General features: G+C 51.2%; 1 protein-coding gene across 1 annotated transcript in view; it reads left to right on the forward strand.

Moving 5' to 3' along the window:
* FBN3 (fibrillin 3) overlaps nucleotides 1–15,262 on the forward strand; it is an 87,144-nt gene that overhangs the window by 32,879 nt on the left and 39,003 nt on the right. Inside the window, exons 26-38 of the mRNA XM_037728355.1 lie at nucleotides 404–529; nucleotides 2,267–2,392; nucleotides 2,564–2,686; nucleotides 3,651–3,776; nucleotides 5,093–5,218; nucleotides 8,336–8,458; nucleotides 8,651–8,773; nucleotides 9,221–9,346; nucleotides 9,437–9,559; nucleotides 10,658–10,780; nucleotides 11,025–11,186; nucleotides 12,194–12,262; nucleotides 14,204–14,329. Of these exons, the coding sequence (XP_037584283.1) occupies nucleotides 404–529; nucleotides 2,267–2,392; nucleotides 2,564–2,686; nucleotides 3,651–3,776; nucleotides 5,093–5,218; nucleotides 8,336–8,458; nucleotides 8,651–8,773; nucleotides 9,221–9,346; nucleotides 9,437–9,559; nucleotides 10,658–10,780; nucleotides 11,025–11,186; nucleotides 12,194–12,262; nucleotides 14,204–14,329 (1,602 nt within the window). The remainder of the gene's footprint in view (nucleotides 1–403; nucleotides 530–2,266; nucleotides 2,393–2,563; nucleotides 2,687–3,650; nucleotides 3,777–5,092; nucleotides 5,219–8,335; nucleotides 8,459–8,650; nucleotides 8,774–9,220; nucleotides 9,347–9,436; nucleotides 9,560–10,657; nucleotides 10,781–11,024; nucleotides 11,187–12,193; nucleotides 12,263–14,203; nucleotides 14,330–15,262) is intronic.

A 15,262-nucleotide genomic window follows, 5' to 3' on the forward strand; every position in this document is an offset into this window, starting at 1 on the left:
TGGGGGATGAAAGGACGCCTGTGTGGCTGAAGAATGTTGAGGCTGTGGTGAGGCTGCCTGCTCCCTGCCCTGAGTCCTGGTGTGACTGGGCCTCAGCTCTCTGATGTGTTCTGCAGGGCATGGAGGAGGGCTTTTTAGCGCCTTTCCTGGTGGTCCCAAAAGGGTCAGTTTTGTGGCCTCTGTTCTGAGAATCTCAGCCTCCCTCCCCATCTGGCTGGTCTCTGTTCCTGGTGCAGACCCCATTCCCCTGGGTCATCCCAGCCAGGAGCTTCCAGGCTCTGCTGGCTCCTGCTGGGGTGAAGGGGGCTGGGGAGGTGGCGGGGAGAAGCCAGCATGAGCCTCATCACTACCTCCCTGTGTCAGCACCTTCACACCTGCTCTCTCTTTCCACACAAACCTGCAGATGTGGATGAGTGTGCAAGGGACCCGCTGCTCTGCCGGGGAGGCACCTGCACCAACATGGATGGGAGTTACAAGTGCCAGTGTCCCCCTGGGCACGAGCTGACGGCCGAGGGCACTGCCTGTGAGGGTGAGTGTGCATCTGGGTGTGTGAAAGCGAGTGGGCCTTTGGTGAATGTGGGCTGGATGAGTGAGAGGGCGGGCATGTGTATGTCTCTCTGAGGCCATACCTGTGTGTGAGCGTGCAAGTGTGTCAGTGTGTACCTGTATGTGTAAGTGTGTTTATATACAAGATGGGAGTATGTTTGTGTGTCCAGAGGAGCATGCACATGTGTGAGTGTCTGTACAAGGGCAAGTTGTACATTTGTATGACTGTGTGTGTGTCTGTACAAGGGGGAGTGTTTGCATGTGAATAGATGTGACTGCGTGTATGTGCATCTGGGTGAACATACAAGACACTTTGAGTGTATATTTGGCTATGAATGCATCTACCAAGGGCAAGTGTGTTTGCATGTGCATGGTTGTGTTTTATTTTGTTTTGCTTTGTTTTGTTTGAGACAGGATTTCACTCTTGTCCAGGCTGGAGTGCAGTGGCACGATCACAGCTCACTGCAGCCTCGACCTCCTGGACTCAGGTGATCCTCCCACCTCAGCCTCCCAGTAGGTGGGACATCAGGCATGCACCACCATGCCTGGCTAATTTCTGAGTGGATGTGTTTGTTTGTAAGACTGTGTGTGTGTGTGCAAGAACATGTGATGTGTAATTGGATGCAAATGCATGTTTATACAAGGGAGGTGTGTTTGTGTGTGAGTGGGTCTGTGTGGGTGTACCTGTGAATGTGGGTGTCTGGGTGTGGATGTGTGTTTGCACAAGGACAGGTATGTTTGGGGGTTTATGTGTGTATCTGTGTGTGCACAGGGGTGTGTTTGTGTGTATGTGTGAGTGTTCATGTGGGTGTTCGCGTGTCTGTGTGTGCACATGGATGTGTGTGCCCCTGGGTGTTTATGTATATTTACACACAGGTGAGTGTATTTGTGTGCAAGTGACTGTAAGGTGTGTTGTGAATTTGGGAGTGTGCACCTACCTGAGTGTGTGTATCTGAGTGTGCATGTGTGTCAAGGGCGAGTGTGAATGGGTCTGTGTGGGTGTATTGTGTATCTGAGTGTGTGTGTGTCTGTCAAGGGCGAGTGTGTATTCACGTGAGTGGGTGCAAAAGGTGTGTTTGTGAGTCTGTGTGAGCAGGCACATGGGGTGTGTATCCGGGTGTCTGTGTACAAGGGGGAGTATTTGCATGTGAGTTGATGTGAGTGTGTGTGTGTGCATCTGTGTGAACACACAAGAGGGTTTGAGTGTGTATTTGGCTATGAATGCATCTACTATTTGGCTATTAATACACTTATACGAGGGTGTGTTCACACGTGAGTGGATGCAAAGATGTGTTTGTGAGTGAGCACATGGGGTGTGTATCTGGGTGTTTATGTTAATACAAGGGTGAATGTGTTTGTGTGCAAGTGGATGTAAGGTATGTTGTGAATGTAGGAGTGTGCACCTGAGTGTGAGTGTGTATCTGAGTGTGCATGTGTGTGTCGAGTCAAGGGCGAGTGTGTTCACACATGGGTGGGTGCAAAGGTGTGTTTGTGAATCTGTGTTAGCAGTCACGTGGGTGTGTGTCTGGGTGTCTGTGTTTATATGAGGGTGAGTGTGTTTGCATGTGAGTGAATGTGAGTGAATGGACAGGCACACGCAGGGCTGTGCCAATGCCAGCAGTGTGAGCTCCTTAGCAAGTGTGTGTGCCGCAGTGTGTCTCATGGTCCCACAGATGGCAGATAGCGCACAGGCCTCTTTTTCACCTGCAATCCCCCACAGACATCGACGAGTGCTCCCTGAGGGATGGCCTGTGTGCCCACGGCCAGTGTGTCAATGTCATCGGTGCCTTCCAGTGCTCCTGCCATGCCGGCTTCCAGGGCACACCTGACCGCCAGGGCTGCGTGGGTGAGACTGTGCCCACCTGCTGGCCCCTGGTCACCAACTCAGCCCCAGCCATAGCAGCAGCCCCTCCCACACTCACCTCAACTCCACTCTGCTCTTGCCCCCAAACTAGCCTCCACCCCATGCTGGACCCCTTCCCCCAACCCCAGCCCCTGTCTGCCCTACATCCTGCAGACATCGACGAGTGCCAGGTCCAGAATGGTGGGTGTGACACGCACTGTATCAACACTGAGGGCAGCTACAGGTGCAGCTGTGGGCAGGGCTACTTGCTGATGCCCAATGGAAGGGCATGTGCAGGTAGGTGGGCACAGCCTCTTCTCACTGCCTGGCGTGGAGGGTGTGGAGGAGGGTTCAGCCCGGCTCTACACTGGCCCAGAGCCCAGCCCAGCATAGTTGTCGGAAACAGATGCTCAGTGTTGCAAAGAAAAATTAGTACTGAGACAAAGGATTTTTGTTTCTCTTGGAGATGGAGTCTCGTTCTGCTGTCCAGATTAGAGTGCAGTGGCGCCATCTCAGCTCACGGCAACCTCCACTTCCAGGGTTTAAGCGATTTTCCTGCTTCAGCCTCCTCAGTAGCTGGGATTACAGGTGTCTGCCACCACACCCAGCTAATTTTTGTATTTTTAGTGGAGACAGAATTTCACTATGTTGGTCAGGCTGGTCTCAAACTCCCGACCTTGTGATCCTCCCGCCGCGGCCTCCCAAAGTGCTGGGATTACAGTGTGAGCCACTGCGCCTGGTCAAGGCAAAGGATTGTTTAGCAAGAAGTTTTTACTTTCTGGACTGCAGGAAGGGTGCTCTTGCTAGTCACTTTGTCACGAGAGTACAACGAACAAAGGAAAAGCAGACATATTTATTTTTTATGCATTTGGGATCGTCATTACTGCTGTGTTGATCTCTGTTGGCTGGAGCCAGACCTCACAATCTAAAGTAAAACCTGATTGGCTAACAACTTAAAACTTTTTTAAACAGATAAGGGGCATAGTGAAGCCAGCCAGACCTGAGGCATCCCCCCCTGCCTGACCTGTGGTCCTGGCCCCAGGCAGGCTGCTAACCCTGTGGGAGAGACCCTGGGGTTTTTGCAGAGGAGGGTGAATAAGGTGGAAAAGAGACTCAGAGCTGCTTGAGCACCCCCAGGCTACTCGAGTGACCATCGCTGTGCTCACCTGGCTACAGGTCGTCCTGGGGCCTGGGGAGCAGAGGTGTACTGGGTGGTCTATCAGGGCAAAGCTGAGCACAGTCCCCAACCCTCCTCTCCCAGACGTGGATGAGTGTGACGAGAACCCCGGCGTTTGTGACCAAGGCCACTGCAGCAATGTGCTCGGGGGTCACCGCTGCCTGTGCTATGATGGCTTCATGGCCATGCCAGACATGAGGACGTGTGTTGGTGAGGAGCTGGGTCGGCGGGGTGGAGGAGGCGGTATCAAAATTCACATACCAGGTCTTCCATTAGGTGGCACATAGGCATGACAGATGCCAGGTCCCACTCCTGCCATTCGCAGGTAGGGAGATGAGGCTTTGTAACAGCGCTTCATGTTCCATTTAAGAGCCTCCATTCCCCCAAGCCTGCTCTCCAAAGCCCATGAGATCTCATTTATATAATGAAAGCAGAATTCTCCAAACCTTGCTCTTTGTAATGACATTTATTTGATACTACATACCCAACACCTATCAGAGGATTGTGCCCTGTTCAAGATCACCAAAGACAAAGGGGTTTCTGGCAGAGGACAGTGTACAAGGTGGGAAAGAAACTCAGAACTGTGTTCCCTTTTTTTTTTTTCTGAGACAGAGTCTCACTCTACCGCGCAGGCTAGATTGCAGTGGTACAATCTCAGCTCACCTCATCCTCTGCCTCTGGATTCAAGCGATTCTCTGCCTTAGCCTCCCAGGTAGCTGGGATTACAGGCATACACCACCACACCTGGCTAATTTTTGTATTTTTAGCAGAGACAGGGTTTCGCCCTGTTGGCCAGGCTGATCTCGAACTCCTGACCTCAAGTGATCCACCTGCCTCGGCCTCCCAAAGTGCTAGGATTACAGGCATGAGCCACCATGCCCGGCCAGAACTGTGTTCTCTAAGGTGGTGATTGCTGTCCTCACCTGGCTATGGGTCATCCTGGGGCCTGGGGAGCAGATGTGTACCGGGTGCCTTATCAGGACAAAGCTGAGGCCAGCATGTGGAAGTTCCGGGAAGTAACAGTGTAACTCCCTGCCAAGAAACCCAGTGAAGCTTAAAGAGCTTAGAGAGTTCCAGCTTATAGGAGTCTCGGTGAGCAGGCACGTCAGTAATGGGCCTTGTGAGCAAATGCATTCAGGGTATGCGGTGTGCTCCATGCCCCTGTTGCAGATCCACTGTGCATATTGGCATAAAGGCTCTGAAAAGTCCTGCAGGAGGAAACGCTGGTTAGCTTTGTTGATCCCAGCCTTCTCTAAATGTATTTGACCATAAAATACTTTTGGAAACACATACCTGGTATGTTCCTTGGAATGTGCAATGAGAAACACTCACAGAACACTCCCAGCTGCCCAGTAGTGGACACAGAGGGAGCTTCCAGGCCCTGGAAAAAAGAAAGAGAATCCTAGTAGAGAGGACCCTTGCGGTGGGAGTCAGGAATGCTGGTGCTCTCCCTCCCACCTTCACCCACTTCCTCTCCCGTCACCCCTGCACCCAGTCCTCAGACCTCATGCTCTCTTCCCCAGCAGATGTGAATGAGTGTGACCTGAACCCTCACATCTGCCTCCACGGGGACTGCGAGAACACGAAAGGCTCCTTTGTCTGCCACTGTCAACTGGGCTACATGGTCAGGAAGGGGGCCACGGGCTGCTCTGGTGAGCTGGCGGTCAGCGGTGCGGGCAGAGGGGATTCCATGGAACCATTTTGAGAATCATGGGGTCTGTTTCCATCCCCCAGGGCAGAGCACAGCTAGAATTCATTCTCATCAATTTGCAGGGATGATTTCTTGTGTTAAAGCAAGAACTTTACTCTGTCGCCCAGGCTGGAGTACAGTGGCACGATCTCAGCTCACTGCAACCTCTGCCTCCAGGGTTCAAGCCATTCTCTGCCTCAGCCTCCCAAGTAACTGGGATTATATAGTCCTGTACAGTGCCCCGGGGTTCCCCTGAACAGCTCAGCAGGGGAAGCCCCAAGTGTCTGCAGCGGCATTTCTGAAATGTGAATGCCTGATAATTTTTATGTGATACAAGGATGAACACTTGAACATTTGAATAGTGACTGCGTTAGTTCCCTGTGGCTGCCACAACAAGTGCTCACCCAATTGGTGGCTTAGAAATGGATTCTCTAGGCCAGGGACAGTCTAGCTCATGCCTGTAAACCCAGCACTTTGGGAGGCTGAGGTAGGCGGATCACCTGAGGTCAGGAATTCAAGACCAGCCTGGCCAACATGGTGAAATCCCATCTCTACTAAAAATACAAAAAGTGCATATACCTGTAATCCCAGCTACTTGAGAGGTTAAGGCAGGAGAATCATTTGAACCCGGGAGGTGGAGGTGGCAGTGAGCTAAGATAGTGCCACTGCACTGCAGCCTGGGTGACAGAGTGGGACCCTGTCTCAGAATAAAAGAAAGAAATTGACTCTCCACCAGGCAAGGTGGCTCACACTTGTAATCCCAGCACTTTGGGAGGCCAAGGTGGGAGGATTGCTTGAGCCCATGGGTTTGAGACCAGCCTGGGCAACATGGATACATCACAACATGGCCATGTCGCAACATTAATAGAGACAGCAACCGTGTCTCTATTAAAAAAATTTTTTTTGGCCGGGCGCGGAGGCTCACGCCTGTAATCCCAGCACTTTGGGAGGCCGAGGCAGGTGGATCATGAGGTCAAGAGATCGAGACCATCCTGGTCAACATGGTGAAACCTCATCTCTACTAAAAATACAAAAAATTAGCTGGGCATGGTGGCGCATGCCTGTAATCCCAGCTACTCAGGAGGCTGAGGCAGGAGAATCGCTTGAACCCAGGAGGCGGAGGTTGCGGTGAGCCGAGATCACGCCACTTTACTGCAGCTCAGCCACAGCTCTGGAAGCCAGAAGTCTGAAATCAAAGTGTCTGCAGGGTTAGTGCCTTCTTGGGGTGCAGAGGGAGAACCTGTTCCACACCTCCTTGGCGTTCCTCAGCTTGTGGATGCGTCATTCCAGTCTCTATCTCCATCTTCAGAAGGCCTCTTCCCTCTGTATATCTATTTTTTTATTTTTCATTTTTTTACATTTGTTTCATTTTTATTTATTTATTTATTTATTTATTTATTTATTTATTTATTGAGACAGTGTCTCACTCTGTCTCCCAGGCTGGAGTGCAGTGAGGCAATCACAGCTCACTGCAGCCTCCACCTTTCCAGGCTCAGGTGATCCTCCCACCTCAGCTTCCCACATATGCCACCACACCCAGCTAATTTTTTTTTTTTTTTTTTTTTTTTAGAGATAGGGTTTTACTTTTTTGCCTGGGTTGGTCTTGAACTCCTGGACTCTTCAGCCTCCCACTTTGTTGGGATTGTAGGCACGAGTCACTGCACCCAGCAGTATCTAATTTCTAAAGATGAACTCTGGCTGTGTCACCCAGGCTATAGTGCAGTGGTGTGATCATAACTCATGAACTAGTTCATAGCCTTAAACTCTGGGTTCAAGCAGTCCTCCCACCTCAGCCTCCTGAGTATCTGGGACTACAGGTGCATGCCACCAGGCTGAACTAATTTTTTTTAAAGTTTTTGTTGATCAGCCATGGTGACTCATTTCTGTAATGCCAGCATTTTGGGAGGTCGAAGTGGAAGGATTGCTTGAGCTCAGGAGTTCGAGACCAGCCTAAGCATCATAGCAAGACCTTGTCTCTACTAAAAATTTTAGAAAATCAGCCAGGCATGGTGGTGCTCACCTGTAGTCTTAGCAACTCAGGAGGTGAAGCCTGGAGGATTGCTTAAGCTCAGGAGATCCAGGCTGCAGTAAGCTATGATTGTACCACCGCACTGCACTCCAGATTGGGTGACAGAGTGAAACCATGCCTCAGGAAAAAAAAAAAAAACAAAACCATAAAAACTACACAAATAACCGCCCAGTTTACACGTTCCTAAAAGTTTGAAAAAAAAAAAAAAAAAAGTTTTTGTAGAAACAGGTCTCACTATGTCGCCCAGTCTGGTCTCAAACTCCTTGCCTCAAGCGATCCTCCAACCTTGGCCTCCCGAGTAGCTGGGATGACAGGTGCGAGCCATTGCATCTGGCTATACAGCCTTCTGGGAAGAACACCAGTCACAGGATCAGAGCCTCCCCTAATCCGGATGACCTCATCTTAACTTAGTTACATCTACAAAAACCCTGTTTCCAAATAAGGTCACATTCGGGTTGCAGGGTTTAGGACTTGAACATACCTTTTAAGGGGACATAATTCTATCCACTCCAGTTACTTGGTTATTTTCATGTGTATTAGAAACAAATGTTACATAACAGAGCATCAAGCCCATGACTTCTTAGAGGTTGTTTATGTTGATCCAAACTTGTCTTTTAAAACACATGTGTGTCAGGGAAACCAGAAGTGTGCTGAAGAAATGCTGAGTGACAGTAGCTCACCCAGGTTTGAACATGGCAGAGAGTATAAGGGTGATGCAGAACTCACTCTGGATTGGAAACGCTGGTGCACAGGGAAATCATGGCTTGGAAAGGGGGCGTGTTCATTCAGACAGCCACTTTTAATGTCTACCCCAAGTCTTTCGTGCTGCTATTTCAGACCATTTCTGAGGGTTGCTGGGAGTCATGCCTGTTAGGTTTGAGGGTCTTCCTCTGGGCTCTGGGTAAAGATGGAAGCTCCCCGGGTGGGCGGGAGGAGGCTTTCTGGGCCAGCTCTCCCCTGGAGTAGAAGAGTCCCTGCCGTTTCAGCTGTATTGTACCGAGTCTTTGCTCCTGTGACTGGGTGTCGCCACTGTGCCTCCTCTCCCTTTAGATGTGGATGAATGCGAGGTTGGAGGGCACAACTGTGACAGCCACGCCTCCTGTCTCAACATCCCGGGGAGTTTCAGCTGCAGGTGCCTGCCAGGCTGGGTGGGGGATGGCTTCGAATGTCATGGTGAGTACCTGGGGTCAAGGAGTCAGGGCAAAGCAAAAGAGGTAGGTTGGGGGTAAGGCAGTGGGAGGGTGAGGTCCAGGTGTGTCTGCAGTGGGGGGAGTCAGGGTTGGAGATTTGGAGGGTCCTTCTCCCTTCTGTCCCCACCCAATGCACATACTATGGGGTGAGGGGTCTGGGCTCCGTCTCCTGCAGACCTGGATGAATGCGTCTCCTGGGAGCACCGGTGCAGCCCGAGAGGCAACTGTCAAAATATCCCCGGCTCCTACCGCTGCACCTGTCGCCAGGGCTTTGCTGGAGATGGTTTCTCCTGCGAAGGTGAGACTGGGGGCGTGGGAGGGCAGGGGCCCCAGAGGGACAGCCACAGGTGCTCAATTCATGGTGCCGCCATGGCCACTTGACCTCCTGACTCCTTCTGACTCACTTGCCAGCTCCATGGGTGCTGGAGAGGCTGTGTCCTCAGCCCAGGGGGTGCTGCTGCCTGCCCATGGCTCCCTTGAACCTTTAAATACACGGGACACTTACTTCCTGGCTGCCTTCCTCCCTGGATCCAGAGTGACTGGGTTCCCTCTGGAGTCCAAGGGCCCAAACCACCTCTCCCTTCCCTACCTGCCTCCCACCCTCGAGTCAGGGGCTGAGTCCCCAGCACTACTTGCCTGGGACTCTGGGTGACAGCAAAGTGTTCCAGTGACTGAAGCCTCCTGCCCACCCTGTGTGGGTGCTGGCCCATCAGCCTCCAGCCCTCTGCATCTTGGGACCCCTCAGACAGGGACGAATGTGCCGAGAACGTGGACCTCTGTGACAATGGACAGTGCCTCAATGTGCCTGGCGGGTACCGCTGCAAATGTGAGATGGGCTTCGACCCCACCGAGGATCACCGGGTCTGCCAGGGTGAGACTGGGCCCAGCAGGGCAGAGGACAGAGCGGGTGGGTCCCTGCCGCAGACTCTGGGTGGGGCAGGCTGACCCAGGGTCCCCGCAGATGTGGACGAGTGTGCGCAAGGAAACCTCTGTGCGTTCGGGAGCTGTGAGAACCTGCCTGGAATGTTCCGCTGTATCTGCGATGGTGGTTACGAACTGGACCGACGGGGTAGCAACTGCACAGGTGTGAGGTCATCTGGGCTGGAAGGGAAGAGGAGAGACCAGGATTTGGGGCAGGGGGCATGGCTCGCTCCCTCACTGTGCTCCGATCTCTTCTCAAGCATCCCCTCCCTGAGTCTTGGTGGGGGCGGTGGGGGCGGGGAGGGGCGCTTGCCTGATGTCCCCATCGTTTCCTGTTCCTGTTCCCCTGCTGAATGAGTTCAGTGATTAAAGTGGCTGCTCCACCCTAGATGCCAAAAGGGTATCCTACCTCTGCATGTTTTAGAAATGGGCAGATGGTAAATATTTTTGGCTTTGCAGACCACATGGTCAGTCTCTGTCATCATGATTTAACTCTGCCATTGTAGCTCAAAAGCAACCACAGGCAATACGTAAATGAATGAATGTGGCCCCTGTACCAATAAAACTTTATTGACACAAACAGGTGGTAGACCAGATTTGGCCTACAGATTGGAGTTTGCTAACTCATGGTTTGAAAGTATTTTCACTATATGGGTTTTGGCTGGGTGTGGTGGCTCATGCCCATAATCTCAGCACTTTGGGAGGCTGAGGTGGGAGGATCACTCAAGGCCAGGAGTTGGAGACCAGCCTGAGCAACACAGTGAGATCCCATCTCTAAAAAATAAAAACAAAAAATTAGCTGGGCATTGTGGGGCACACCTGCAGTCCCAGCTACTTCAAAGACTGAGGCAGAAGGATCCCTTGAGCCCAGGAGTTTGCGGCTGCAGTGAGCCATGATTGCACCACTGCACTGTGGCCTGGATAACACAGCAAGACCCTGTCTCTAAACATTAATAAATTAAGTAAATAAAATAGGTACAGTTTTCATATGTTGACTGTATGGAACCTAGAGCAGGTAGAGTTCAATGAGCAAAACTCCCAAGCAGAACGGCGCAGGAGAGGGAATGGGGTTGGAGGGGACAGGACAGACTGGAGGCTCCTGTCCCTTTAGGTTTCTTCTTAGGAAAGGACATGACATTGTCCCACAATCTAGTGCCCAGAAGTTGACCTTGAGCGAGGGCTACAGTTTCCTGGGATGAAGCCAGGAGGGAGGGGGCCCGAGGGAGGGCTTCCTGCTGAGGACCTCCCCTCCTCCCCACAGACATCAACGAATGTGCAGACCCTGTGAACTGCATCAACGGCGTGTGCATTAACTCCCCCGGCAGCTACCTCTGCAGCTGCCCCCAGGATTTTGAGCTGAACCCCACCGGAGTGGGCTGTGTGGGTGAGTCCATGCTCAGCTCCAGATCAGGGTTCTGGGGTCAGCGGAGGTGGGTGGTACTGCCCTCTGAGTTAACTTGGATGTCCATGTGTTCAAATCTACCTGCTCCTGACAAACGGGACATCTGCTGGTATCCAGCAAGAGTGGTTGTCCTTGTCACCTGTTGAAACAGACGTATACATGCACACACACACATACAGCTTTCCCCCCGACACCTGCTAACCACCCCCTTCTTTGGCCTGTTCAGACACTCGGGTAGGAAACTGTTTCCTGGAGACGCACGACCGAGGGGATGGCGGTATTTCCTGCAGTGCTGAGATCGGAGTTGGTGTCTCCCGGGCTTCCTGCTGTTGCTCCCTGGGCCAGGCCTGGGGCAACCCCTGTGAGCTGTGCCCTGTGACCAACACCAGTGAGCACCGTAACCTGAGCCACCGAGACCTGGGAGCTTAGGGGGTCATCTCTGCTAATGAGTGGGCCCTTAGGCGACAGGAAAACTGAGAACTGGGGAAGGAGAGGGGCTCATCCTGGGTCACACAGGGTACTCTGGGTAGTTCATTGGCTGGGCCTCTCTCCAAGGTTGCTTTCTGTAAATTCTCTGTGTTTATATTAACTTGATCACTCAGTCAGTCAACAAACATTGCGAGTTCCTCTGTGTCAACTGCTGGGGTCTGGAGACTCAGAGAAGGATGAGCCACAGCCCCTGCACGCTGCTTCTCCCTCAGCCTTAAACCACCAGTTTCAGGACTACGAGAGTAGAGCTGTCTTAAGGGTTTTTTTGAGGCATAGCCATAGCTCAGGAGAAAGCTGTAGAGAAGAGGGTAAGGGAAGGCTTTCCAGGGAAGGAGGGTTGAGTGAGGTTTTGAAGGATGAGTAGGAGTTTTCCTGGCAGAGTAGGGGGAATGATGTGCAATGCCATGAGAACTGTATGTGCAAAGGCCTCAGGTATGAAACAGGGAAGTACCTGCCCATCTATTCAGGGGTGTGTGTGTGTGTGTGTGTGTGTGTGTGTATGTGTGTGTGTGTGTGAATGTCCAGGGTCTTCCTGCCTGGGGGAAACTTGCAGTTACACTAGGATATGGTTTTGGATCAGAAGGAATCATCTTCTTTCCTTCCTACCCCCAGCCACTGTCATGTGACTCATCTGCTCACATGTTGAATGGGAACCCACATTTACACACACACATGCATGCGCGCACACACACACACACACACACACACACACACACACACAAGCAGTGCCAGGACCGGCCAAAGTCTCTTGGCCCTAAGAGGCTAAAGAGATATGGGAATGAAATTAGCACAGTAGAAGGATGGGGGCCCACTCTTGAGTCCTTTTTAGGCTTCCTGCTGTTGTCCCCTGTTTCCCCTAAGCTTTGCCCAAATACTCCACCTCACAGGAGCCTGTTTCCCTTACAGCTGAGTACAGAACCCTGTGCCCAGGTGGTGAGGGCTTCCAGCCTAACCCTGTCACTGTAATTCTGGAAGGTGAGTTCCTGGCAGACCATCCACCCATCTGTCTGCCTAGAGACTGACTTTTCTCTCATCTCCACCTCACCAAAGTGCAGAGTTGAGCAGTTTTGTCCTGGGGTGGGGCAGATCTTCCCACTTAGAGGCTGGGCAACAGGACCACAGTATGCTTTTAGTTTGTGTTGAATTTTTTATCTATTCTTTCAGCCATTTCTTCCACTTGTTGGTTTATTGATCCTTTCATCTGTCCCCCATTCTTCCATCCATCCTCCATTCTTTTGTCCATTCATCCTTCCATCCACCCATCCTTCCATCCATCCATCCATCCATCCATACTTCCACCCATTCATCCATCCTCCTACCCATTCATCCTTCCATCCTTCCATCTATCTGTCCATCCATCCATCCATCCTTCCACTCATTCATCCATCCTTCCACCCATTCATCCATCCATCCATCCTTCCATCCATCCATCCTTCCATCCATCCACCTATCCTCTGCTCATTCTTCCATCCATTCTTCCATCCAGCCATCCTCCATGTACCCATTCATCCATCCTTCCTTCCATCCTTCCATCCAACCATCCTCCATCTACCCACTCATTCAACCCCGGCTCATCCCTCTCCTATCCTTCTACCCATCCACCTATTTGCCCATTCATCCCCCATCCTTTGTCTATCCCCCATTCTTGCATCATCCCCCATTCTTCTTCCATTCATCCTTCCATCCACCCATCCTTCCATCCATCCATCCATTCATCTATCCTTCCACCCATCCTTTCATCTATCCATCCTTCCACCCATCCAACCATCCTCCATCTACCCATTCATCCATCCCCCACTCATTTCTCTCCTATCCTTCTATCCATCCATGCACCCCTTTATCCCCCACCCTTCATCAATTCTTCATCCTTCTGTCTATCCCCCATCCTTCTGTCTATCCTTCCATCCACCCATCCTTCCATCCATCCATTCTTCCACCCAACCATCCTCCATCTTCCCATTCATCTGTCCTTCCTTCTAAACTTCCATCCAACTATCCTTTGTCTGCCCATTCATCCATCCTTCCATTCATCCTTCCTTCCATCCATCCCTCCATCCTTCCATCCAACTATGTTCCATCCACTCATTCATCCATCCCCCACTCATCCCTCTGCTATTCTTGTATCCATCCTTTCCCCGTTCTTCATCTTGCCACCATCTGTCCATCCTTAACCTATTTCCCATTCTTCCATCCATCTCCCACCCATCTATCTCTCATTCTTTTATCCATCTATTCACCCATCCATCTGTCTCCCATTTACCCATCCATCCTCAATACATCCATCCATCCATTCATTCATCCACACATCTCCCATCCACCCGTTCCCTACTCCCTTTCTATTCCCTCCATTCATCCATCCTTCCATCCATCGTCCACCCCCATATATTCATCCATTCATCCCCCATCCTCCATTTATCCATCCATCCACTTATCCACCCATTTACCCATTTATCTACTCACCTATCCATCTACCTTACTATCCATCCACTCATCATCTCATTCATTAACCACTTGCTTATTTACCCATCCACTGTTTTCATGTCCATGCATCCATCCACTCATCCATCCATTCATCCATCCTCCCATCCATCCTTTCCATAGGGAGTGATGAGATTGGAGAAGACTATCCTCTATTTGGAGGAAGAAGGCTATCTATTCCTGTATCTAGAGAAAACTATGTGGTGGACGGGAGAATGGAATAACAGATGAAGGGAATGGAGTTGAATTTAGGGTAACATTAACTCAAGAGAGTCTGTGTCCAGCCATCAGGATAGACCCTTCAAATGTCTATCAGCCATGGGACAGCTCTTGGGGATCCTCGAGAGGGACCTGGACATCCCAGAGCATGGTGTGAGTGCCCCCTAAGTCCTCTACATGGGTTTAGCTCCCAAGCATGGCTTCCTTACTTCCTGACAGACATCGACGAGTGCCAAGAGCTGCCAGGGCTGTGTCAGGGGGGTGACTGTGTCAACACCTTTGGCAGCTTCCAGTGTGAGTGCCCACCTGGCTACCACCTCAGTGAGCACACACGCATCTGTGAGGGTGAGCGTGGACTGCCTTTGGGGTGGATCAGGCTCTTCCCCTCTCTCCCTGCCTTCCTGCCCTTCCAAGCCTCACGAGGGTCGAGGAGGAAAGGCCTCATGGAAAGGCCTTTGCTCCCCTGCTTCCTCTTTTGTCACGATCTGTCACTTCCCTATTGCTGCTTTTAAGATGTTCATGGCTGCTGTGGATCTGTGGCGTGGGGGATGGTAGGCAGGCCCTTAAAAACGCCACGACACTCTCTTGCCAAAGTACAGCAACTTCTTTCTTCACCACGTCTTTGGTGGTTGTAAGCTTTTGACCAGATTCCAGAGTTCTGCAAAAGTTGATTTTTGTCTGTTTTTGCCAGCTCAATAGCTGCTTTTGTGGAGGAATGGAGTCCTGGAGTTCCCTCCTCTGCTATTTTTGGTGACATCGCTCTTAGCATGCTAATATACCACCACCTATTTTTGCATGCTAGCTAAGAATACTTTATTACATTTTTTTCAAATGGTTGAAGAAAACAAAAGAAGAATAATATTTTGTGACACATGAAAATTTCATGAAATTCAAGGCTGGGTGTGTGGCAGCTCGCACTGGTAATCCCAGTACTTTGGGAGGCTGAAGTGAGAGGATTGCTTGAGGTTAGGAGTTCAAGACCCACCTGGACAACATGGCAAGACCTTGTCTCTACAAAAAATTAAAAAATTAGCTCAGTTTGGTGACTCACGCCTGTAACCCCAGCTACTTGGGAGGCTGAGACAGGAGGACCACTTGAGCCCTGGAGGTAGAGACTGTAGTGAGTTGTGATTGCGCCATTGTACTCTAGCCTGGATGACAGAGCAAGACCCTATCAGAATGAATGAAAGAGAGAGAGAGAGAAGGAAGGAAGGAAGGAAGGAAGGAAGGAAGGAAGGAAGGAAGGAGGAAGGAAGGAAGGAAGGAAGGGAGGGAGGG

Source organism: Cebus imitator, unplaced genomic scaffold (assembly GCF_001604975.1).
Source record: "Cebus imitator isolate Cc_AM_T3 unplaced genomic scaffold, Cebus_imitator-1.0 Scaffold263, whole genome shotgun sequence".
NCBI lineage: Eukaryota > Metazoa > Chordata > Mammalia > Primates > Cebidae > Cebus > Cebus imitator.